The 27,110-nt window shown below is 33.6% G+C and overlaps 1 protein-coding gene across 3 annotated transcripts; it reads right to left on the bottom strand.

The window, feature by feature from the left end:
• Nucleotides 1-70: 70 nt before the first annotated feature.
• LOC145237401 (putative phospholipid-transporting ATPase IA) lies at nt 71-25,804 on the bottom strand. 3 transcript variants are annotated; one of them, XM_080100249.1, is made up of 29 exons: nt 25,645-25,804; nt 24,539-24,650; nt 23,698-23,791; nt 23,337-23,436; nt 22,948-23,046; nt 22,471-22,557; nt 21,936-22,079; nt 19,442-19,575; nt 17,390-17,558; nt 16,841-16,946; nt 16,226-16,353; nt 14,002-14,168; nt 13,306-13,378; nt 12,600-12,745; nt 12,339-12,441; nt 11,885-12,050; nt 11,014-11,105; nt 10,509-10,598; nt 9,536-9,739; nt 8,641-8,853; nt 8,062-8,208; nt 7,650-7,760; nt 7,516-7,590; nt 6,964-7,165; nt 6,437-6,498; nt 6,056-6,112; nt 5,753-5,949; nt 5,077-5,178; nt 71-2,215 (listed from the first exon to the last, which is right to left on the bottom strand). In XM_080100249.1, the coding sequence occupies exons 2-29, from the start codon at nt 24,618-24,620 to the stop codon at nt 1,978-1,980; spliced, it is 3,588 nt and encodes a 1,195-aa protein (XP_079956375.1). In that variant the 5' UTR covers nt 24,621-24,650; nt 25,645-25,804; the 3' UTR covers nt 71-1,977. The 3 variants fall into 3 exon arrangements, with proteins under 3 accessions (XP_079956375.1, XP_079956376.1, XP_079956374.1); XM_080100250.1 differs by lacking the exon at nt 24,539-24,650; XM_080100248.1 differs by lacking the exon at nt 25,645-25,804 and having other exon boundaries at nt 24,539-24,818.
• Nucleotides 25,805-27,110: the final 1,306 nt, after the last annotated feature.

The raw sequence follows: 27,110 nt of genomic DNA, 5'->3' as shown, positions 1-27,110 counted from the left end.
TAAGTTGCTACATTAGGGCTTGTAATTACAAAACTAACATGAATACATCTCTCTCACATGAAATTTCAGCTGCAATACAACTAGTAGCATTTATTTCTGTAAAACAGATAGGAGATGTTTGAATAAAATCATGCGCAAAAGGTAAATAAAAACACAACACATTAAATGTTTGATGCGACGCACATAGCAATATGTCACATAATGACAAGTCGGGAAATTCTGCCAAATTTGTTAAAATCCAACTGTTTTTTTGGCATCATCACCACATTAGGTTGTTTACTAAATAACAACCTATTAGAAATGGTCTCCACCGCTAATATAAAGAGTTGGAGGATTGCACTTTAAACATTAGATAAACAATTCCATATGTAATGAGTGACATGTATTGCAATAAAACAAGTCCAAGGTGCTTATCGTCGATAGACAACCAACATCTGGGCATAAAGATAAATCAATATTTCTCCTTTAAGCAATATCATACTGAAAGAGTAAGCGATAAGAAAAGTGCTTGAACAAAAAGCTTATTCATTACTAAACTAGATCAAGGCTAATGACAAATTCAACATGACCTTTAGTATTATGCAGCATAACGGTTTACAACATTAACAAATAGTATGTCGGTGTTAAAACTAGAGACTTCCTTGCAGAATAAAAGACTTGGGTCTATTACAATTTGAAAGGCATGTATGTGTACAAATTTTACCAATATTCTGGGCATAGTTAAGGTTATCAAAATGTGTAATTGCATTTTATTTTAGTTAATATCAAAAATGAGTACACTAAAAGTGGTTCTTAACCGTGGAGGAATTAACTTTAATTTTGACATGTGATTTGTAACTTAAAATGCTTTTGGAATATGACTTGTAAAGTTGATAAAAGACCCAATATTAAATGATCTTTGTATGGTATAGCATCTACTATGTAGTCTATTGGGGAGGAATGAAAATATCACAAATTGCTAAGTAAGGAATTTGTCGAAAACAGTTGGGAACCATCGATATAAGGGATCAGAGAATGACATAATTTTACAAGGACGAGTTAGTGTGATAATTTTAGGTTAAATTTTTGTTTCATTGTTCTAACTGCAAGGAGTCCAATACAGAAAAGCAATGACAAAACAAGCAAAGTCAAATAGGTAAACCACATTGTTAAACATCACATATGGTTAAAAGTGTCGAATTTTAACAAGAAATTAGAGAGTTAGTTGAAGAACATGTGTAAGAATCGCATTAAATGGCTTGACTCATTACAATGAATATCAACCAGTTTGTGTTCTATTGGTTTGTATAATTTTGTAACACTGAAGCATTACAACAAAAAAGTGTAAACAAAATCGCAAAGGTAGGTATAGACTTTCTTTAATGCTTTAAAATATCTTTTGGTAGAATTTTAGTGCAGCAAATTGATCGAAAAGTACAGGAATGAAAAAGCATTGACAACTAGGTATATAACAAATACACCAGTGTGCATGGTAACAAAAACAATATATTGCTGTTTTTACATTAAAATAATGTATTTGTGCTTGGAGTTTTACATTTCCAATTGAGTGAATAAAATCTTTCTTTTGCAGTAAAGATAGGAATGGGGTATTTTTGTAGAAACAGTTTTGAAAGTAAAACGGTTGATAATTTTACTGATACCCAATAAAAGACATATACTTTTTCAATTAAAAAAAAAAAGATTTTCTGAAATCATTGTAATTTGTGAGATATGCAAAAAATATGCAATTTTATGTAACACTGCTTAATAATGAGTTGGATATAAACACCTTGCAATTTTTCCAGTTTGGCATTAAAATAATAAATAGATTTTTTTGCACTCATATGTCATCATAGTCATGGAATCTGCTTTTGATTTCATGCAACCCAAATCATAAATTTCTTTCCTTAGGTCAAAATCCATGTTTCAAATACTTTGATAGGCAGGTTTGTCATTCTTACGCAGGAGGCACAGACATGGAAACAATTTGTTGATTGTTTATGTTCCCAACGGCTTTACTACGTTCGTATTGTATTGTCTGATAAGTTGGGATTGTGAAACTACCCCACCTTCTTCCTGGGAGAATGCAAAGCCATGGTTGGCGTCGGGAAGTGAACGTACCGACGAACTGCGAGCTCGTTCCTCATTTAAACCAAATCTTGACTCCGAATCGTCCTGGCTTGTACGACTTGCCATTCCAAACATGTTTTTCAAAAGGTGAGCTTTTTCTGTTAGGCTACAAAAACATATGAAGCACCATTGTAGATGTTTTTTTAACTGGTATTAAAAGCTTGTAACTGACACACTAAAAATTCTATGAACGCTTTTGGGTTATTGTAAAATGTAATTGATTACTTGGTATTTAGGTTATATATGCAATAAATGTGATTAACTATAATCATCAGGGTTATACTGTGTTTAAGATTGTGTTAAAATTAACAACATAAGTATTAGATGTAAAACAATGACCTACGACTTTGGCACACTACAGAATATTGAAGACAATAGGCATTTTAACACAAAAGCAAGAAAATGACATACTCTTTAAAATAGAAAACTTACCTTTATCAGTAACAGTAATTTAGGTAGAACACACAGAAGATATTTTTTTTTAATTTGCAGCTAGCACAAACTAATTGACTACTAATGCTGCATGCAAATTACGCCTTCATGCAATATTGCGCTGAAGAAACTAATAAAGCAAACCATGAAAACTTTTAATCTGTTGTAAGAGACAAATGCAAACTGTAATATTTTGTGATTGTTCTTGCTCAAAATATTTACCTATATATGAACCCCAAATTATCAAATACCTGAAGGTTTTAAGGCCCACTGCTAATAAGTATAAAAACAAGAATTCTTGTTTTTTATGCATTAAAATATAATTTTGTAGTGACCATTTTGTAACAAGTTATTCTTTAAGTTACTGAGAACATGCTTTACAAAAAAACGTGTTGTGGCAAATTTGGTGGATAATTTATTTATTTTTTTATATTTTTTTCATTTTTTGTCTAACTTTGCAAAACATTGATCAGGTATGAGCAAACTCAAGTTCTGCAGTTTTGGTGTTTTGAATGTGGTGAGATGAATTTTGTGATTTTCATGGTGAAATAATGCAAAACATATTTCATGCAGTCGAGATGAAAATATTCGGTCTATTTTCATACCCAAATCACAATCACAATTGATGAAGCTTTATGTTGGAATCACGTTGTATTGGTAAGTATAGTTTCAGAAGAACAACACCTAAAACATATTCAAGGAAACAAACTCAAATTAAACGTTGCTTATGCGTCAATGCACCCATGGGTTGCAAGAATTGGGGCACAACAGTTATTGGTTGAAAAATTAATGACAAATTGCAATGTTTAAAGGGGTGGTTGCCTTTCATTTTGCATGTGTTTTTTGATATATTTAAATGAGAAAAAAAGTTGAAAAAAGGCCTTACATAATGTATGCAAATAATGCATAGATTTTTTTAAATGTTAACAATAAAAAAGTCTAATTACAGCTTGAGTGTGTGTTGTCATTCACTGTCTTTTCTTGAAAACAAAATATTTGAATAAATATGTTTTTCTAGAAATATTGGCTTAACTATACATTTGCATAAACTCTATTTAATGTAAATTAGTACAATTATTGGTTGAGAAGTCATCATTTAAAACACAATCAAACGTAAATGTCTGCATTGCATTAAAGCGCTTTAACCGATTGTGTATGCATTTATGTATTTAAACCCAAAATGTATTTGGCACTGTGGATTTCTAGACGTCCTTACACATTTAGTATCTCTAAATGCTGTCTTTAAAAGGCTTTTTAAACACCTAAAAATAAAATTGAGTCAATTAAGATCAATCATAATGTGATGTTAGACATGCAAATGGAAATTAATCCTCCCACCAAGCAAAAATAGAAAATTGTGTCACTGCAAAAATCGGTAAACGCTAATTTCCTCTACAGCCAAATCACAGGTTTCAATTAAACCTTTTGAACCTCACCAAAATATCAGGCAGTCGGTTTGATACGATCATATTCATACTTCTGGTAGTCTCTAATAAACAGGCCAGTAAAAATATCTAATGCAGCATCAAAATGTTAGAATGTACACTTTCCAAATCAAAACAGACCGAAAAGATTACACCAAGATGTAAATAGATGCATACCCATTTATTCTTTGGGTGCAATGATTGTCCTGTGCAGATGGTGTATAGAGTTTACATATTCATGACAAACAAAGAACTTTGTGAAAAAATAACAAGGGCATAATAGGTTGACAAGCTTGTTAACAAATGTATCATGAATTGATCTTCAAATGATCAATGGGAATACAAAAAAGAGGGAGGCCAAACTGGCAAAAAATAGATTGTGCCCAGAAATCAACTTAAAACAAACCCATATGAAAAATAAACAACTCTCTTACTTTTTGTCGATGCTTAAATCACATCCCCAGTGCCCAAATCAAAATATATTGCTATTATCATAGTTGAAATAAAAATAAATCATATAATGTTCACTTGATGCCTATGTGTTTTGGAGTAAAGACGTACATATTATATTGGTTTTGCATATTTCATACATGTCATGAAACTGACATAGAGCCCTTATAATGTTCCATAGCAGCTGCATATCCTCTATTTGAAATACAGACAAATATTGTACAGTTATCCTCACAAAACGGTTACTTGCGATAAAAACTTTGTCAATTGGTTGTGAATTAACTGTACACAATGTTTTGGAACACAACCATTTTTTGTGTGAAGGTTTTACAATCAAATCAAAAATCTGTCAGTTAAAGTGCAGAACGCAATGAGCTCAGTGATTTCACATGAACTGATGTTGTTAGTTGAAACTTTACAAAACGTTACCACGAAGACAGTGGAAGAAATGTTTTTGTGGAAACACGACATGCTAAGAATCATTCATGCTCAGCATTGCTGATTTTGTTTCTACTGAAAGCAAGCACGGCGTAAGTCTTGCACAGTTTTTTTGTCAAAATTTTTTAACGAGAAACAAAATACGTACAGTTACAGTTAAAACAATGATCTTACACTTGGTTTACAAGGTAAAATTCCTACATTTAGGGAAACAATTACATACCTTTGTCTAGCTGCTGCCATTATAGTCTGGCTTGGGTCCAGGTGTTCCATTTCCATTTCTTGAACTTCTTCTACAACTGATTTCATAAACCGTCGCCGGCATCTGTTCAAAAAAAAAATTTGTGATACTTTTGAGCTCTACAAATTCCAATCTGACTACCAAAAAAAAAAATTACAAATTCTATACATTTAGTGTAAACATATTATAGATTTTCAAGGTCTGTAACGTCACCAATGGTGCACTAAGCTGTACAGGCCCCAGAAGTCTGCATTTTTCACCATCTAAAACAGTCATCTGTGTTCTTGGATACCCTTTTGAACACCAGTTTTGTATGTTAGCAGGGCATGAATATGCAAATTTAATGCTCGGGTCAGTTTGTGCAACTGCTCGGCCAAGCACCGAGCATCAAAAACAGCGATGCTCGGTACAGAGTACTGAGGTTCTGGCTCAACTCAGTCCATTCATAGTATTTACAGTAAATCGTGGTTAATTCGAATCTGATAGCATCACAAAATCCATCTGGATAAGGCTAAGATCTGGTTTACCCGATGTGACAAAATAAACAGTGTAACAAGTAGCAAACAGTAAGCAGTTGTTATAAACCACCACATTACTTGATTTGTATTGTTATTTTATTAAGGGTAATAATTTCAACATAATCTTTTAAACAACTTACACTTTCCAGAGTAAATCCCTGAACAGCACTGTGATTGGGAAAAACAGTAATCCGAACCAAAAAATCCCGCACGAAAGCACGTTGTCAGCTTGACCGAGCATTTCTGCTCCGATTGGGAACGCGGGAAAGAAGTGGGAATAAACACCGAAGAAAAACAACCAGAATAACATGCTTCCCCATACTGCTATGTGTGTGAACTAAAAGATTGCAAAAAAGAGATGACACAAAAATTGTGGAAACAGAATTACTGGATTTCACACAAAATATAATTAACATTTTTGTAAAGAATATCATTTCACTTACTATCGTCCAAGTTGAAGATTCCAACCCGGCTTTCAGACACACAGTGATGACACAATACTAAAATGTGAACAGAAAACATCAGTAAATTTCTTTTCAAATATTGGCAAAACCTGATGGATAAAGCCAGCATAGTAGCCTTATTTTTTCTGTTTAAGGGACCTTTAGTTGATGGGTCAACTGGGAAATATCCACAGGGCTTCAAATTCCATCCAATTTAGAAAAGTTTAAAGTAGTCTTACTTGGCCAAAAAAGGTACAAACTCATTGAAGTCAAAAAAAGAAAAAAAAAAGAAAAGAAAAAGAACAATCCCCAAAAATGTTGTGTCACCAGCAAAAAAAGTTTATCTTGTGGAAATATATTTTTCCGCATTTAGTGACTCACTGTGTAAACAAAGTTGCCAAGAAACAAGTAACCGCCTGTCATACCGTTTGAGAATGCAATATCTAAAACAAAACAATGAAACAAGATTAACACAAGAAAGCATTAACATAAGCAAACAATTAAGATGAACATAAATTCATAACTGGGATCAGCCCTGAAGCGTCTATGCAGACATAAGCAAACAACTGACTATTTCTCTAAACTAAAAAGGGCAATCCTGTACAAATTACATTAAAAAAACGATTTACTAATTATATCCGTGGGGTCACCGCAACTTGGCAAATGTTATCAAGGGGTCACGGCACCAGAAAGGTTGGAAACCGCTGTACTAAAACAGCATGATTTTTGTATGTTCCTGTTTATAACATTAGACCCCTTATCAGCGAGCCAGTGGTTCTCAACCTTATATTGATGATGTACCACCTGAACACTTTTTCTATCGCTGCATACCAACTAAACTCCCTTTGGATGGGTAAACTAGAGATAGGCCTATTCAAAAAAATAAGTCCAAGACATGGGTTTCTTACCATTCCACAGTGTTAGAGCAGGAAGAAAGAACAGCATGAGGGAATGAACTGTTGAATTGAGAAACATTTTCCAGAACACGCGAGCATTGTATTTCACCGCTGATTGTGATATTGAGTAAAGCTGAGGGTATTTTAACATCACCTTGCAACTACATGTGCGCTCGAAAATACCAAGAGCAAAAGGAGGAAGGGCAGTGAAAAACTGAAAGAAAGTTGTAATTAATTTTAGTTTTTAAAAGTCAAGAAAAAACTGATAAGTAAGGTCATACCTTATAACTTAACTTTTTTTCTGTATTTGGTTTGTGAGGAAGTTTTAAATAGCTAACACCACAGATTTAGATTTGAATTTTTTTTAAATACAGTAAAAACATGAAACACTGTAGATAACCAGATAGATTGTAAACAAACATGGCAAAGAGAATTGCATAACAATATATCAATAACTCATTTTTAAACTACATGTTTTCACCGTTTTTCTGCTGTACACATGTTAGCATTAACAGTTTTTCCTAAATAGAAAAGAGCAAAACATTTAAATTCTAATTTACTTACCAAATTATAAAATGAAATTGTCCAACGATCGAATAAAATTTGACCAGAAAAGCCGTTAAAAAATGCAAACCATAGCTGTGAAAAATAAAACAATTAAAAACACATTTTTTAAACATTTACAAGTAAACACTTACCTCAATTAGATACAGGCAAATATTTTTGTAGAACGAGAACAGAATGCACTTTGCAATTCGATTATAATTCCATGCACCGTGGACTAGCAGCAACTTTTGCAGAAAGGCAAACTAGAAAATCAAAAATAAAATTTTAACTCTTGTAACAGAAAATGTTTCAGGTTTAAACGACTCCAAAAAAATTAAACAAAAATCTAAAGATGTATTTAAGTTGCACAGACAATTAAGTGACTAAACATTTCTCGTGTCAACTTAAAACACACTTTTAACTTTAAAAGTTTTTTTTAAATCCATAAACTTTTTTAGTGTTTACAACAAAAATTTTCCTCAACATGTTTGGTAAAAAAAGAGGAAAACATAGACTTTTCAGTAAAACATGTTACTTTTATTGTTACCAAAACAAACCACCCACCTGTGCAATGGAGTAGTCAGATGAATTGGCAGCTTGTAAGCCTTCATTTCCACTTATTCCGATCCCTACATGAGCAGCTTGTATCATGCTAACGTCATTAGCACCGTCCCCGATTGCTAGCGTGATTGCCTTACAGTGTGTCTTCACCTGTGCCGAAATGGGTGAAACATGATAAAAGTGCAAACAGAAGACTAGATGTGGTAACATGGGAAGATATAGGGTTTTGAACATTTCATATTAAAAGTTATTAGATAACATGCCTATAATAAGCTGCAGACAGTGCACACTGTTTCAACCGATAAGGTCTCATCAGTGCAGCTCGTGATCAGATATATGTCGTTATTGACTAGTTCAAGTAAATTCTTCATACTAAACTAAATTCACTTTGCATGTTGTTGCGGCATTCCTTTTGCCAGGAATAAATTGACTTTTAGTTATTAACTACAGGTTTTGTTTCATGTAAGCATGTTCACTTTCATAAACATATTTAGCGTGGACCGTTAGCGCTAAAAAAAAAATTGTGAAGGGACTGTTATGACAAAAATTTAAACAAATTGAGAACCAATTTTCTAAACTCACCAACTCAACGATTTCGGCTTTTTGCATTGGTGACACTCGACAGCAGACAACAGCTTTACAGGAGAGAGCCAGATCGAGAAACATTGACTGTAGTTCAGGGTTTAGTGCATATTTTAACGTGGCTCCCGTTACCACAAGAGCGATGTCGTTTTCCATGCGAAGAAACTCATGGCCGATTTCGTTGACGGCATCGTTCATTGTCTGTCTTGTGCCCTGTCAATGCGTTCATAATGTGTTTATAAATAAGTAGTTGAAAGTCATGACATACAGCATATTACAATGAGACATTCAATGGCCATACTTTACAAACTGCAAAGCAATTCACACTGAAACAATGTATTTAAAAAGTACATTAGCAATTGTTGATCAAACCATTTAAACTACAAAAGATCACCACAAAAAGTGTTTGGCACTTATTACAAGAATACATTTTATTAAACTTTCGTATTTTAGCAAATTATTTCAAAAAATTACAATCAATTGAAACCATGTACAAATGATTTAAACACAGTAAAATTATGTTTCCAAATCCCACAACAACCACAATTTTATACATCCCTGGTTAATCCTGAATTTTATAACACTAATGTAAGCATTAAGCCCATAAATGATAAGCTGCAGACAGTGCACAAGCACAATGTTTCAACCTATACTTTGGTTCCAAACCAGTTAAAGGCCATTGTTAGCCGATTTCCTCTGTGGTGTATGCCCAGTTGTGGCATCGCACAGAATAGGTGCGTCATTGGCTTTTGCTCCCAACAAACTGGAGTGCCATTGGATGGCTACACTAGCCAATACAGCCAATCTCTTGTCACCTGCTGCACTGATAAAACCTTATAGGTAGAAACAGTGTGCACTGTCGGTGCTTGTTACAAAAATTAATTTAATAACTGACCTCTAGTGACCCTTCACTTAATATAATGGATGACATGGAGGGTGTTATAAGATGACACGAGTGCGCAATGTTGATGGCAGTTTCTTGTTTATCTCCGGTCAGCATCCATATTTTAATGTCAGCTTTTGCGAGGGTGGCTATCGCGTCAGGTACCCCATCTTGAAGTTTGTCCTCAATTGCTGATGCTCCAATTAACTCCAGATCCTAAGTTATGTATTTTTTGTCACAAGTGTTTATGTTTTATGGTGAAAATAACGGCCCAAATAGACGTAAAAAGCGACATGCTTTATTGTTCAAACATTCTACGCACCTTTTTATCTATCGATTTTATGCGACGCTTGTTTCACACCTTTTTATCATTCCTTTATGCGACTCAAGTGTATATAAATGGGTGTAACTGATGTGGACTTCACATCACTGATGATGGCATGAGCATGTGCCGAAACGTTTGAACAATAAAGCATGTCGCTTTTTACGTCTATTTGGGCCGTTGTTTTCACCGTTAAACTTATGAACAGATCCATATATAGTGTTTATGTTTAATTAACATGAATAAAAGTTTGGTTTCAAAGAGTAAAATGACACCGGCATATTATAAATGCACCAAGAAATATAAGTAACAAACATACATTTTTGTCCATTATAGAAGTGAAAAAGTGAAACAAAACAAGGCAAAATTTAACACTAGAATTATTCAGTTCTATGTTGGCCCAGTAAGTGTTCTTTAAATTAGATTTTTTAACAAAGCACAGCATTCAAAATATTGCAAATTTTTTGACTTAACCTACAATAACATGACAAAGACAGCAAATTAGTAACGCAAGGAAAAATGTATTTAATGTTATTTTGGTCAACTATAAAAGATTAATTTCAAAAAGGCCTAGCCACAAACAAATAGATGTTAGCCCAGTATTGAGCAATTCATTTTCGGTAAAGCTCCAAATGAATTGGCGTTCTATGTTTATACTGGTACCTTTTCAACAAGTTCATATGCTGCTGCTAGTTTTGTATCACGATCAATGACAGACGTACTTGCTTTGTAATAAATACCGTCATTCCATTCCTGCAATAAAACAATTTGACCTATTGTCTGGGGGAATATAACTTATTAAAATAGGTATCAAATGAATGCTGAGGGTAAATATTAAAAAAATGCTGCTTAATGGAAAGTTATATTGTTCTAGTTTGGCAAACCCTGACGTATGCTAAGGTTAATTAGGTTAAAGGTCAAAGCCTGGAAGTTGATTTTAATCGCCTATTAAGTGATTCAGAAAATGAAAAAATCTACTAGCACATATAAAACTGTTGGTATGCAAAGTCACTATTATTTTGACATTTCCAGTACACTAAGAAGCATTTAAAAACTTTCAAATTCTGAATCTTTTGTGGTTAAATTTGCTTTACAATACATTTTTTTGCTATTTATACTGGAAGCAACAAAGAATATAGTCGTTTTGGGTCTTACCATTTTTACTTACTTGGTAAAATGCTTCATCCAACACAGTTTGTGCAAAACACAGCGTTCGCAATCCCTCTCTTGCGAACTCTCGTAAATGGCACTCAGTGGTATCTATAAAAACATTTTTTTTGCTTATTTTTTATTAATAATGTCAGCAAGTCATACACCAAGGAGCAACAATGAGTATAAACTGTTACTAAAGCAATTCCCAACCTTTTTCAACAAATTCCTCCCTTAACAGTTCAAAATATTTTTTTTTCTACCTAATAGACCAGTGGTTCCCAACCTTACGTGGACCATGGCCCCCTACACGTAACTTTTTGACCTTGTGGCCCCCTTCCAGTAACCCTGTAAGTCCTGTGGCCCCCTTAAAAAATTAAAATGGCAGCCCGTGTTTGAATTCGGTACTAATTTTGGCTTTAAACAGGTCGAATAGTGCAAAAAAGAATCTGTAATCGTGAAAAACCTTAATATAGGCGTGAAATAGTCGATTAAATTAGGAATAAAGTTATTTACAACACACACTTAGTTATGCACATTAAAAAAAGAAAATGGCTTTTTGTGGGTGTTTCTGGTGAATATACTCCTGTGCCCCCCCAGAACACAGCTCGTGGCCCCCCTGGGGGGCCATAGGCCCTGGTTGGGAACCACTGTAATTCTATAGTAGAGGCAAAACCATACAAAGGTCAATTTAAATTGAGTATTTTATCAACTCAACAAGTTATATTCCCAGAGCTTAAGTGTCTATTTACAAACCACATGTAAAAGTTAAAGTGAATTCCTTCCCTAAAGTTTTCAATATCCTCCCAGGTTGGGAACCACTGCACTGGAGTAAGTCCATTTACACATATTTGCCAAATGAAATGTAAAAACTACCCAAAAAGTTTCACCTTTAAATTTTGATTCATCGCAGAGTCGCTCGAATATGACATTGTCGGCTCCTTTACACATCAATCGAATCTTTCCATCCGGACATCGGACGATAACTGACATTCGTTTACGATCGCTGCTGAATTCCAACACATTAAGAATGTCATAGCTTTCATCTTTATCCAACTGTAAGAATACAAAATTAAAGAATAGATGAATGTGTGTTCACTAAACTGATACAATATAATATAAAGTAATATATTATACTATAATATAATATATTATACAATATAATACAATATAAAGACACTTTAGCTCTGGGAATATGACATGTAAAGTTGATAAAAGACCCAATTTTAAATGATCTTTGTATGGTTCATCTAATAAGTAAAATTTGACCTCTTCATAAAATTTTACATATAGTTTGGCATAGGCCTTACTAATGTGGAGAATTTTGGGAACTTTGTCACTTACGGCTCTGATTGTGACAGAATTTGGAGTTCGCTCATAAAACACGAATCCAATTGCTCTTGCAGCTTTCACAATTGCATTTTCATCCGGTGATGAAGATTGATACCTAACACAAAATATTTATACAAAAAACATTATTCCCAGCAAATTATATCAATTACATGTTACAAAAATTAAACAGAGAAAATGTGTATAAAATTTTGCACATTTAGGCAGTCATGAAATTAATTTGTAACATTTGCTACTAAGTTTTGAGTCACTTACTCAATACAATCATCATCCATTTTCTGATCAACATCATCGCGATTATTTGGAGTTGTTTCTTCAACAGTTTTTCTTGGCCTCTCTGGCACCACCGTGTGACACACTGACATCATGGTAACAAAGTCGCGAACATATCGGTTCCCATCCTGTACAATGTAACCATTATTTCACAACTTTTTCCTTCTATCTTGTAAATGAAACTTTATGTAGTCAAGCAAAGAAACAAAGGTATTTGCATTTAACTAATTACCTTACAAAAATTCCCATAAAATAAGTACTATATAACACCACCACAGCTTTTCAAGTGGACCACAAAATACTTGTGTTTGCGAAGTAACTCTTTTTTATGATTTCGGGGCATGATGAAAAATTATATGCACCTCAATACTACAATATCAATCAAAGAACGCAAGACCTATTGAAGGTGTATCACTGAAACAGGGTCACATATGGCATGGGTAGGCTAAAACTTTTAGCCTGCAGTGGGATTCGATCCTATATGACAGGAGTCTTTCCGATACTCACTCTACCAACAGAGCTATACAGGCTTAGCAGTGAACCAGTTAAAATTCAAATCACAACAACGGTATCATTTTAATAAATATGATTTGTTTTCTAAAAAAGTTTACCCCCCCCCCACAATATATAGAGTATAGCTAGCCTAAAAAGTTTGAAAACCACCAATATAACTGAACATACAACACACCCGGCCATTATGCAGTTTTTTAAGAAATTCTTCATCCTCAAAAAATGTGCTGCTCTCCTCAGGAAAGTCATTGCTATAAAAGAAACAACAATTATGTGTTTAGATGTGGCAAGACAGCTGTAAATTCACCACCACTAAAACCAGTGAGCACTTGAAAATTTTTAATTAACTTGCAAAAACGTTTAATATAGCAATGTGACTTAATGTGAACTCATGACAACGTCTTTTTATGTCTTGAGGGCAACAAAACGAACATTGCAAACTTGAGTACATTAAGATGTCAAATGCTTGTGCAGTTAACCTCCGTTAATCCAGACCCGTTCGGACCAAAACATTTGTCCTGACTCCTGATTAACCAATGTCGATTAGTTCAAGCCTTACCACATTACAAATCATTTGTATCTCAAGTTTTGTCTGAATTAAGCGAAGATCTGGATTAACTAAATCCAGTTTAACCATGGTTTACTGTACTCTGTTATTTGTTCATCATAAATTCCTTTTGTTTTTATAGTAATATCATATTATCCAAAGACCAAACTGGTCATAAATTGTATGCCGCAAATACATGTTAATGCAAAAGTTTAAACAATTACCGCTATTATTATTAGTGCAAGGTTCATTATATCATTTATAACGACAGTTTAATCTAGCGTGCAACAGAGCTGTTATAGTTACAGTTTTCGTAAAATAACTCACCCATATTTGACCCCAGCTATAGAGCACAACTTAAATTCCATAAAGTTCTGAGTGAGAGTTCCAGTTTTATCGGAGAAAATGTATTTTACTTGTCCGAGTTCTTCGTTGAGATTTGAAGTACGTGCCATAGCTGGTGTATCTGTTGGGGCATAATACATTTCCAAATCCTGAGAAAAAAAAGATAATTAAATTCATTTGTTTTAACATGTTTTTTTGTTTACTGGATTTAAAACAAAAACTTCCATCATAATTGAGCCCACGAAGCAGTATTGACAAAATCATAACAAAGTTGAGATAATAAAAAAATATTCAAAAAATACATAAAAAAGCAATTTGGTCATAAAAATTAAGTAAAATCATAAAAGAAATCTAATTTTCTAGGACAGTGGTTCTCAACCTTTTTTTTTTCGTGGCCCATTTTCATTGCTCAAAAATTCTGTGGCCCAGTAAATTTTTATGAAATAAAAAACAAATATAAAATAGGTTCCGAAAAAAAGCAGAACATTTTTCAAACAGATTATAAGTTTAAAATAACTTAATGCAAAAAAAATCATAAAACAGCACTTTCCCTTCTTTAATCAAGCACTTTCAGTTATGACCGAATAATTGGACAATGGATATGCTGCTATCTGGCTTTATTGTAGTCCCAAAGTAGTTTATTACATCATAAACATAAAGTGTTGCAGAAACTCAAAGTAACTTTATGCCGTAAATAGTTAAATTTAAATTAATTTACATCCCTTCTCAATTTCTCCCCAAGCCATTATTTTTGTAAATCAGAGTGTAGCGACATAAATGAAAGTAAATTCTTAAAAACGGCTTTCTATTTAATTGGTCTGTGGCCCAATCAAAATGCTTCCATGGCCCACTGGTTGAGAACCGCTGTTCTAGGATAAACAAGAGCATGTTGTTACCAAAAAGTTTTTTGTCTAGTTCTATGCCCCCAAAAATACATTTTTCAAAGAAAGTGCATTTAAAGCCTATTTTTGTCAATTTTAGTACGAGACTAACAACAAGTATAAAAGAGAAGCATATACGAGTATATGTCTTATGAAACAAATTGTTTACAGCAATGATTCACTATTGTTATTGTTTGCAAGTTAACTGATTGATTGTCAACATATAATATACACATTGGTGGAACAGTTCCTTTAAAGATTTATAATTATTTTATTTGGCTATACACAGGGTTGCCATCGACATGGACCCTAAAATAAGAACCACCGAAAAAATATTTTTTATACGTAACGAAACAAAAGTTTTTGAAGAAATCTTTGCATTTATATGAGCCATGACATATCATAGGCCATTCTTTTGGCAGAAACAACCTGTTCCAGCAACTTCTTGGTTCATACACGACAGCTCAGGTCTAGGTTTACTTTTACTTGTAGCAGGGATTTGACTTGCAATTGTTGAAAATAAGACAAAATAAGGACTCAAGTCAAAAACAAGGACATTTCTTAGAAATAAGGACAATATGTCTTTGTAAGACATTGCCCTTCAAAATAAGGACAAATATTAGAAATAAGGATTATTATTCCATTTAAATGTACAAAATCTTGATGTGAATTAGACTAAAACACAATAGTTTGCTGCCAGGCAAAAACGTGGGCTAAAAATATGATTAGGAAAATCCCTATTAGACAGTACATGCAGCAAAACACTTAGTCTAGGAAGCATGTTTTTAAATTGGCATGTTGCCAACTTCCTAAAGCAGTGACAGAAAGTTTCTGGAAATGCATGCGGGTGTTCAGTGGTGTAATTACATCACTGCAAGTCATTTCTAAGCCTAATGTATAACAAGCTTCTAACACACTGGTGAAATATTCATGCTATGTTCTATGGATAATTACATCCAATTATGGCATCAATTTATGAATTATTTAAAACTGGCATAAAATATTACTGCATGCAGTCTGTTCTATTTCCCATGAAAGCTGTTTACAATACTGCCACATTATTAAAACAGCAAAAAATGTACATATATTTCTGGTACTGAAAATATATTGAAATACACTAAACCTTGGTTAATCCAGACCAGTTTGGACCAAAAAAATTGTCCGAAATAGGCGAAGATCCAGATTAACCGGTGTCAATTAAAGCCTTACCACATCACACATCATGTGTATCTTAAGTTTGTCCGAATTAGGCGCAGACATGGAATAACGATTCCGGTTTACTGTATATACAAAGTTTCACCACAAAATTTACCACTCCAACTTACATTGTTGATAAAGATAGCTTGAATAAACTTGACCACTTCAAGCGTAACCAATAGCGAAATAGGAACCAGGTTGTTATACAGAATGATGAATGTCAGCAACTCCATAAAAAAGCCTTTTGCCCCAGTGCCTGCAAATGTGAATAAAATGATTCTTTTAGTTGTTTGATAGAATTGGGTAATAACAGTCCAGTGGTCATGTTGACTTAAATCAGATAAATTATGACAAAAGGCTGCATTTTGATTATTTATTTGTCACATATTTATCACAACAAATGTGGATCTTTTGAAATAGTATTTTCTGACTTGAACTGGGCATACATGTTCAGCAAACATAACACTTTAAAATCTGTATATTGCAAGCAAAGTGTATTCTGTACATATCTTTTAGAATATATGAGACAAAATTAAGCTATTTGATGGATAAGGTACAACTGAGATATAAAAACTGTTTGACAACAAATTTGCCAATAATATCATGTTCCCTAAGGTTCACATAAAAAAATATTTACTAAAAGCATAATAAAGGTGGAAAATGAATTAGAAACCAAACTTCACAGCTTTTTAAGTTGATTATTTAATGAAATTCCAGTTTTGTGATGTGACATTTTGGCTTACCATCGCCATATATGTACCAACGCTTAGGTTGCTGATTCTTCCAAATCTCACTGCCAATTGACGATGCCAGTGATATCACAATGAGCACTGTCATTAGAAACCAAATCTGTGAAATAAAAGATGGCAAATTGTTAAATGGATGATAAATTACACACAAAAACAGTCCAATAAAACATTAGTAGTTAGTACAAAATATGATGATACGTTAATTTTCAAGTTTCAGCATAATTTTCAATTTTTAAGTTGGTTTGTTTAGAACACATTGTTTATTGTTTCATTTGATTTTGATAAAATGTTAAAACTTGTCACAAAGATGGTCAATATGTTTTGCTGTAAACTACGTAAACAAAACAATCGATTTCCCCTTATTGGATGACTGTACTGCTTATATATAACTCTTTATTTTTCTGAAAATCTGTTTTTACTTACATACACAAAAAAAATATCTATTTTATTTTTTGGACAAGTGCCCAATCATCAAGACATGAAAATTTTGAAAAAGAAAACTAATTCAAAACAATATTTGTAAATCAAAAACATATTCCACACCTGCATGTTGGTGGTTCTATCCACATTGGACATTTTCAGGGGAGCTCTCTTGGCATTTTTCATTAGTTTCGACTCGTGTCCTGTATAAACCACAATTCCATAGATCCACTGTGTGTTACGAAGCATGGCACCTCTCAAGAGCATTTGTTCAGGGCCGAGGGGAATAGACCTAAGGAGAAATCAAATAACCTGAATATAAAGCACATGTTCGATACAAAGTGTCAACCATTTTGAGACTACCACCTTTTAAGAAGTTTAATACTTGAATTTATTATTCGTTTTTGAATGATTTACCATTGTATTTTGAAATATTAAGTTGCATATATCAGATGCTTGGGAATAAGTGACACTGTTTTAAGACAATCACCTTCAAAAAAGCTTATGACTCCAAATGAATATTTGCCTTTGGAACTCTTTTGGTTTAATTTTTAGTGTTAGCTATTTGTTTTTAAATGATTTATTTGTTTTTTTGGAAATAATAACTTGTGTATATTATATTTTCTGACTATTTTTATGGTTTTACATTTGAGTGTGTGGTAGACATATGGCTTAGCACATACAAGGAAATATATGGTAGGGGATGAAACTACAAAGGAAAAAAAACAATGCCTTAAGGATGTACACAGACAACTTTGCATCGAAAGACGTAAAAACAGGAAACACTAAGGAAAGACTTTAAGAAACAGATGGCCCTTGCTTAAAATTGCACAACTATCTCATTTATACTAATATAGCTTCAAATTGTTTTATCTTTTAGATGTGCAAGCAAATTTGCTCCGAAGAACGGCCACATATAATAATTAGTTTTGTTTGTGCAACTTATAGCATGTGTAACAATGCCAAAATGAGTTTCGTTCCTGAAGGCTTGATATTGCAAAGCCTATTTTTCCTGTTTGTACTTTCTGTTTGTCAAACCTATCGAGTTTCACTGGTTTCATGACAAGGGTGTAAAAGGTCTTTGTTTGAATAAATAAATCCCCACTGAACAGGATATTTCAAGTACAAACTACAATCATTTTTAATCAAAGACTTAGTTTGAGACCTTGTATACAAATACAAATGACATGATTAAAATGGTTTCAGTTAAGTGCTATATCTGATTAATTGCGTTGCGATTTCTGAACCCCAAACAATCTTTACTATTATGAGGAGTTCAATTGCCCAAATGAATGTACAAAGCCACATGTTACATTTTCACATTTTCAAACAATTCGACAAATGTTAATGTCATGTTCAGTGATATAGAACTTTCACTTAATGCAGTGATTCTCAATCTTATACGGACCGTGTACCACCTGACAACTTTTTTTATCACTGCGTACCACCTCTAAAACCTGTTTGAATGGATAGACCAAGAAATAGGCCCATTTTCTCGCCCTGACATAGTTTAGCATATTCCGTAATTTTAAAAGACTGTACAAGACACAAGTTTCGCCCAAACCAGGACTGATCAATTGGGTCAGTTAAGTTGCAATTTTAGTTCAGACTTAAATTAGGTATGATGGAGCTACTCGCGTACCACCGGAAAAGTCCTGGCGTACCACTAGTGGTATGCGTACCACAGTTTGAGAACCACTGACTTAATGACTTGACAACATATGTGTATTTTGAAATGCAGTAGTCTAACTTAAGAGCAAAAGTGCTTACTTTTGTTTGTTTTTATGTCACACGAAGTCGTACCCTATGTGTTTGACGTGAAAACATAAGTTTACCTACCAGGCAATTAGTGGAGAATGGTTGTGTTTTGTCCTTATTTTAGTTCTATGGTGTTTAACAATTGCTGATTGTTCGTCTGCAGTGGGAAAGCGATAATGTGTTAAAACATGTAATGATTGACACAATTTTTGTTGGGACTAAGCAGATAAGACACGTTTAACGCTTTCAATGTGTGTTTGTATAAGGTTCGGTTTCGGCCGGATCGCATCAACTTATTTGGCCGAAACCGAATCTTTGCAAAACTGGCCGATTCGACCGAAAAAATTCGGCAACCGGAATATTCGGTACATCTCTAGTTTTTTTGAGCAGGTACTAACACATTTAAGCTTGACGCACCTTTCAGCATTTCCATCGAGTTTGATATTTCCAGTAAAGTCGTATAAATGACGATTGGGTGCTTCACATTCGATTTGACCCCTCATTGAGTTCAGTTGACTACTTTGCTGCCACATGCTGGTAGCAGAGAGGCCCTGAAAAATTAAAAAAATTAACTACAAATGTTGTTGCTAGATATTCCATTGAGTTTTTTAACAGGTAGAAATTCCAATAAACCACAACTTAGACCAGTTGTTCTCAGCCTGTGGCAGGAATAACTTCACGATTTCAGAAAAATGCCACCCTAGTGAAGAAGAACAGGCCTAGCTCATGTTCTACCCATTTGGACAGGGTTTAGGTCATATGCATTGATAGAAAATTCGTCAGGTGGTTCGTGATCAGTAAATGGTTGAGAATTACAGATTTAGATTTTCAGTATGGTTGTAAAGGGGTCAGTATGGTTGTGGGTAGGGGTCAGTATGGTTGTGAAGGGGTCAGTATGGTTGTGGGTGAGGTTATTGTACAAACATTGACAAAAAACTTTGAGGGCAATGATAAGTATATGTGTAAAAGTGCAATGTTTTTGGGTATGGTTTTAAGAAAAATGCTTTTATTTAAAACAGCACAGCAAACAATGTAAGTAGATATAAATTGCTGTTTAATCTGGGTCCTTTTTTTGCTGAGTCACATAATAAAAGTGTTATGTGCACAGATCCCAACTCAAACATGCATTGGCCAGCATTTTAATATTGCATAATGGCTTGTTAATGTTTAGCACAAGTGAAGCTGAGTAATAAATCAGCTCTGCAAACAGTTTTAGCTGTCAAATGCTCAAAAGATTAAAGACAAACAGAAGCTGTATCAAGTTGGAAGCGCCAATGTGGAAATAAATGCACACCCACACTTGTCAATGCAGCAGTTTGTGTGTTCATTTTATGTGGGTGAGAATTTGCCACAGATGTGAGAAAAGCTACTCAGATTACTTTAATAAAGTTATTTTTAAAGACCCCCGGAGTTCTTATGTGAAGAAAGTGTAAATGCTTTCTTTTTTATATTTTTCCAGGTGACAAGTGTAAACCTTATTTTTGAAAACATATTTGCGAATTTAACATTGCTGTCAAGAATATACCACCACATAATATATATATACCAACACAAAATTGTTTTTTTGCTTAATTTTATCAACTCTTATACTTTTTTAAAGAAAATCCTGCAATAAGTGAAAAAATAAAGAGCCAAGCAGTAAACCTTAATCCCGTTGGTTCTCAAGTTACTTGAAAAACGTATTTTCCGACAAAAATAAATTTATTAGTGCGGAGGCGTCCTCTTAGAAGGCATATAAAGACAACAATTTTATGGTTGGCTTACTGCAGTTAAACAACTATCGTCACTGGAATTTAGGATGCTTTTCAGCCAAGTAATGGCAATGTGGACTCAATAGCAAAAATACTGAACTGGTGAACAAGTCAATTTTGTGTTTAGGCAACAAAAAAGTAGAATACTAAAAGTAGGGTTGGCCCGATACCAATATTTTGAACCGATACCGATACCCGATATTTTACCCCAAAAGTACTGCGATCCGATACCGATACCCGATACTTTGCAAACAAGCAACAACATTTTCAAACTGATGTATTTGTAATGTGTTTTCCCATCACATTTAATATAACAACATACTGAGTCTAACACATTAACTGCTTTTTTACCATCACAGTTAATTTAACAACGCACACAGTATAATAAATCACTTAAACAAAACACTTCACCATTTAAGTCTTAACACCAAGAAACAACACTCAACTACTGGCACTAAACATTTTTTTACAGTAATCAGAAATTGAAATGAGTAATCAGTTATCGTTTCACACATTGTGCTTGATGACAATAAGTTTGTTTACGTTTTCTGGTGACAAACGGTTTCTTAAAGGAGACACAATATTACCAGCAACAGAAAATAATCGCTCACAAGCAACACTACTGGATGGCAGGCCTAAAAACATTTTAATGCAGGAAAATTTGCTTTGTTAAGCTTCCAATTTAGTCGTTATTAAGTCGCTGTAGCGAATTAGGTCATATTATTTCATTAAATCCAAAACGAACGCGTTTTTTTAAATGTAGTCCCATAAATATTTCATCACAGCCGATGATTGTTGTTTTTTTGCCTCCTTTCATTTTCAATTTTACACATGATAAAGTCTCAAAAAAAGTATTGGTACTTGTACCGATACTGCTAAAGTATCGGACGAGTACCGATACTGCTCGAAGCATCGGGTATAGGCGCCGCTACAGTACTATCGGGCCATCCCTAACTAAAAGGAACACATTTCCTTTTTGTAAACAAAAAACTGTTTATTACTATAGGTTTTAGCACATAGTTATTTTTTTGTGGTGTTAAAATCTATCTGTAATATTTGAAGAAAAAATGCCCAAATATATTATACATGCAAAACAGATAAGCACATGAAGGGGTTTCTGTTTTTAGACAGTAGGTGTTGTATGAAAAGACCACAATTACCTGTCTAATCTTTAGATTTGTTTCGCCATCAAGATTTGCAGTTTCGATATAACACATCGCTTGTGGTTCGCTCGACGAAAATAAAACAAGATCGGCGGGAAAGAAGTGACCGTTTACTACTTTTACAATGTCACCAACTAACACCTGCAAAAAAAAACACAATTTTTTTTATCAAAACAAACAATAACGAATAAAATAAAAAACAGTTTTCAAAAACTCCAATATTATGCTGAGCATTGTTGAAAGTTCAAACCAGAAGTGATAGCAGAACAAAAGTTTGTACTGTACTGAATAGTTTTAAATGACAAAATGTATTTAAAGTCATACAGGGCTTTTAGCTTTGAGTAGACAAGCTAGGACTCTAAATAATTAATACTGACAGGAAACATTTTCAACATCAATCTGTTGTGCTTTACAGTTGATGGATTAGTGAGCGTTTTCGGTTGCTTTTTGCAAAACTGAAGGAATGCAAGGTTTAACAATGGCATCATATACATCTGTGGCAAATGTTGCTGAAGAAAGAAATTTAACTGACCTGCGTCCATGTTATTTCGTTAAACTTTCCATCCCTGAAAACTTCAACTTTTCTGTTGTTAACAGCATCATCTGCTTTATGTCGTTTCTGGATAAACAGATAAAGTATTAATTATATAAATGTTGAACAGTAGTTGCCATTTCAAGTCTCCAACATTTGCAAACAAACTGGACAATGTAGTTCATAACTGTCATAAGATGATAAGGGGTCACAGGTTGCTAAGTTAAGATTCTTGTTTTCCCATAAGCATTTGCAAAAGCTTTTTGTAAATTCCTCAAAAGCAAACCAATTTTAGCATTAAAACTTTTTGAGGTAAACCACAAATGATTATTCCCAATATATATCTTATAAAATGTCCAAATTCTATAAAAAATGTCTTATGGTTTAATTAAAAGTGCTTAGCCATGACCAACAATGAGGTGTTAAATGTGTTCTTTTTTATTCAAAAAGCTCAAAACATTTTATGGTAAGACTTACGTAATCTTCAATTATTTCCTTTAACGCAGCAACGAGCAGAATAAACGTGAGTGGAACGATTGTTGTAAACTGCCCTGTTGGTGAAACTCCAGGGATTTGCTGAATGTTAAATAACACATCTGTATTCAATTTGTCTTTCAAATAAAAGTCTTACATAATACAAGAAATGTCACAAATGATGGCATGAGCATTTACTAATCGTTTGAATCATAAAGCATGTTGCTCTTACATCTATTTAGCCTGCTGTATTCATGATTAACAAAAGAAATACAGTTTTGAGTAATCAAAAGTTACTTTTTATTGCACACTAAACTCCACATTGTAGATATCAATAGATAAGAAATTTAAAATGTTTTTACATGTAGGGATTTAATATTAACCCAGCTTACCTGTAACACACAAATAATAAGGAAAAATATGTTGAACGCTTTTCTAAACTGCTCGAAAAGGAATAAAGGCAAAAAGGTGAGAAAGTTGTATTTTCCAGTGCTGAAAAAATATGGGAATATATTTTTTTTAAACAAATTTTGTAAATCAAAGGTATCCATTTTATGCAGCCTAAAAGATATTACATACATAACATATTAAGGAACAATGCAATACACATGTTGAAACAGTACACATATTTTTCAAATTTGTTGAATCAACAAAATTGTTCAGAAAGTTATCCAATGCAACATGTGTAAAATGCAGCATATTCAGTAAGCAAATTGTATTTCAGGAAAGAAAAAGCAATGCCATATGTTTTACCTTATCTCGTTGTGCAGAAATTTCTGCTGCGTCATAGGATCATTGAAACGAAACGTTCGCGTTCCCAAATCTTCCTGCGTTGAAGAAGACTCCCCTATAAAGCATAAGATGATATAGAATGTTTAAAACTATACACCTATTTACTGACTTGATTGGAATTAGATTGAGAGCTATATGAAATGATATATAAATGGGACAGTATTATCACAAATTGTTTGATCTAAATTTAACAGAATATTATTGTTGCAATGGAGGGCTTTTTCCCAAAATTTACACTCTTCTGGCTGATATGACTCTAGTTTTGCCACCCATAACATGCAATACAGGCAAGCCACCTTTTCGCTTTCTTTATGTGAAGAAACGCCGTTAAACGTTTTGGCAAGAATGTTATTTTACCACAAGGATGCCAAAATCCATTAAGCAAAGTTATGGAAAGTTTTAGTTGTATACAGAGCAAACAACATAACACAAGAGACACAGCAAAAGCATGTAATTAAGACATTTTGAATTAATAACAGTGGTGCTAAGTGCAAGGATACAAAAAGGTGCTTTGGAAGAAAGCTGATGTCAAAAACTACCTAATTATAAAATTATTCATACAACTAAGCTATGAGATTAAACTTCTTAAAACAGACAGCTTAGATTTCAAACCAGACAGGCTTAGTAGACTTATCAGATCAATCGAATTTACACACTTCAAGCAGATTAAAGGTTAAAACCAATATTATAAAAAATGACCAACCATGTTTCAAAAGAAAAAATCAATGCATAGCTAAATTATTAGGCTGTGTTAAAAAGTAAAATGAATCATAAAAAATGAAAAATAAATCAATCTACTTGCCTTGATTCGACTTTACCCGACTTGGGGTTGGGGCTATGCTGTTTGATGGCATGATGATTTCTAACTCAATGGGATCCTCCATAACTAAAGATCTGCGTCAAATATCTGCTGCCTGAAATGCGTACTTCTTGATGAAAAATCTGTTCCGTCATATACTACATGACTCCTGACTTTAACATCTACAATTTCATGAGATGTTGGCAACGGCATGCAACAGTTTTTACCCACCACATATCACATTTTACAGTTAAACTATGTCCCCTTAAAAACACAAAAAACAACCTAATATGTAGCACTGATTGCACAGGACAGCTACAAACCTCTTTTCACTTTGGGAAGTCTTACTACACTAGCCTACATTAGCATGTTCATGTTTTTTTAAGTGCATTTTAAAAAATGACTTTGGAAAGAAAAAATGGTTTTGGTGAAAACTCCTCATAAATACTGAACTACACTTTTCACTGACCCTCTAGTCTGTTTGCTTGTTGGCTTACAAGTAATTTACACTACTTCGCTTCCGTGTAACTGGATAGGTGTTACATGCATCAAGCAAAAAATCAATAGGGAGTCATTATGGGGTGTCATGCATGCTGACGTATCACTAGGAGAAAACATGCTCCAAAGTATGTTACAACAACCAGCGATTTTATGTCTTTGACAAGTTTCCGACATCCTTCACTTCCCACAATTACATGATACAGACACGCTAATACCTCACAACTTATTTGCACAGGTTATTGGATGCATAGGTTGACTTTAATTTCCTGAGTAAATACTACAACAAAATTCCATTTTCTAACACTTTTTTTAGATTTTTTAAAAAACAAATAAAGGTTTGGCATGTTAGCAAAAAAAGGTATAAGCAGCGAAAAGCTTCAACACTTTTGGATGAATAATTATGAGCAGTTAACCTGCAAATACGACTTTTGATTTGTGTCAACTATAGCTTTATATTCTGTGAGTAAATTAAATGAACAATCATATTGACAACCAAATAAGCTATGGTTACAAACACACAGAGAACTACTAACATGCATGACAACAAACCCACCCTCCAAAAACACAGACTAACATAAAGCCTGACATGGAAGGAATTGTCGTCTTACCTCTTAGCTTTCTGAACTGAACTCTTATCTTGTCCATGGTAAATCAGAAGCATCAAAAATTAAATAAAACTTTGCTACACCAGCTGCTTGCAGAGTTTTAGCGTTACCAAGTTTAACACAAATGAATATCTAAATCCGTTTTTGTGTGCATGTGTGGTGCATATCTGCAAAAATACGACATTATTGTAATATCAGTAGCATGCTGCAAAACAGAGGTCAAAATTATAAAATTTAAATGACTATATAATTGATTTTATTATTTTTAACACACAGTACACATGCACCTAACAAAGCAGGCAATAAACATTTATAATTTATTGTTTAGAGATATGTAAATTTTTTTCCCGAAAAAAAAAAAATCAGATGCATTTAATTCAAACACCATTGTTTTTACAGAATGTATTGTAGTTTTTGAGTATGAGAAATGGCCATAACTTAAAAAGTGAGAATAAACTTAGCACAACACACACATATTTTACCAAGTAATGTTAATTATAGATAATGACTAAGTTTATTTCAGTATTTTCTGAATGCTGTACCCAAACCCTATACAAATGAAATTCTAAATAAAACCCTGAAAGTTGTCCATGTGTATTGAATACTTCAAGCTAAAGATCCTTAATAGTTTGTTTGTGTGCTAGGCACACAGCTTGTCGGTTTTGTCCGGATCACATAACAAATGCAAAGTATAGGGATATTAGTGATGGGACGAGTACCCGCTACTCGGTATTGAACGATTTCTGTGGTATTGATACTCGTACTCGGTATCGAAATATTTTGTCTCAGTTTTCGATACCACTGTGCGAGTACCGAAGGCTGATTTACACCATAAGAATACGGGCAACTTTATGCCAATATTTGCTTCGGACAGCACAAAATCGGGAAAAAGTTCTGCCGGGTTACGTATATATTTTTCGCTATCACGCGAAGATTACATTTTTCGGCATGTGCGTGTGCCCCCGACCATGGCAGATAAATTAGTCAGTGATATACAACTAAGTACAACACTACACTTAAGTAATCCGTAATCGTACTCTGTACTCGGTATATACATGTGGTACTCGTACTCGGTCGCTTGAAAACCTGGTATCGTCCCATCACTAAGGGATATATTTGAGCAAAAATATACAATAATACTAAAGCTTCTCTTAGTGACTGAAAGCTATAAATATCACACTGATGTTTTTTATGTAAACATACTTTGAACTTTAAACCCAAATTTTCAATTCTGTGTACTATGTAAGCAATTTTGACAACAACATCTTGAAAAAATTTAAAATACTTATGTATTACAAAGATTTTGGGCAAAATCAATCGAAACCAATGCATATACAATCGGTTGTGTGATAATAATAGCAAACTAGTTTCAGAAAACTGGTTATTTTTGGACAATGGGTTACCACCAGGCACCAGCGTTTACCTTTCGAAAGTAAAGATCACCGCCTAACTTTCGTTTGATAGATTGC

This window comes from Phallusia mammillata, chromosome 7, assembly GCF_965637545.1.
Source record: "Phallusia mammillata chromosome 7, kaPhaMamm4.hap1.1, whole genome shotgun sequence".
Lineage (NCBI taxonomy): Eukaryota > Metazoa > Chordata > Ascidiacea > Phlebobranchia > Ascidiidae > Phallusia > Phallusia mammillata.
This window is presented reverse-complemented; position numbering and strand designations above follow the sequence as displayed.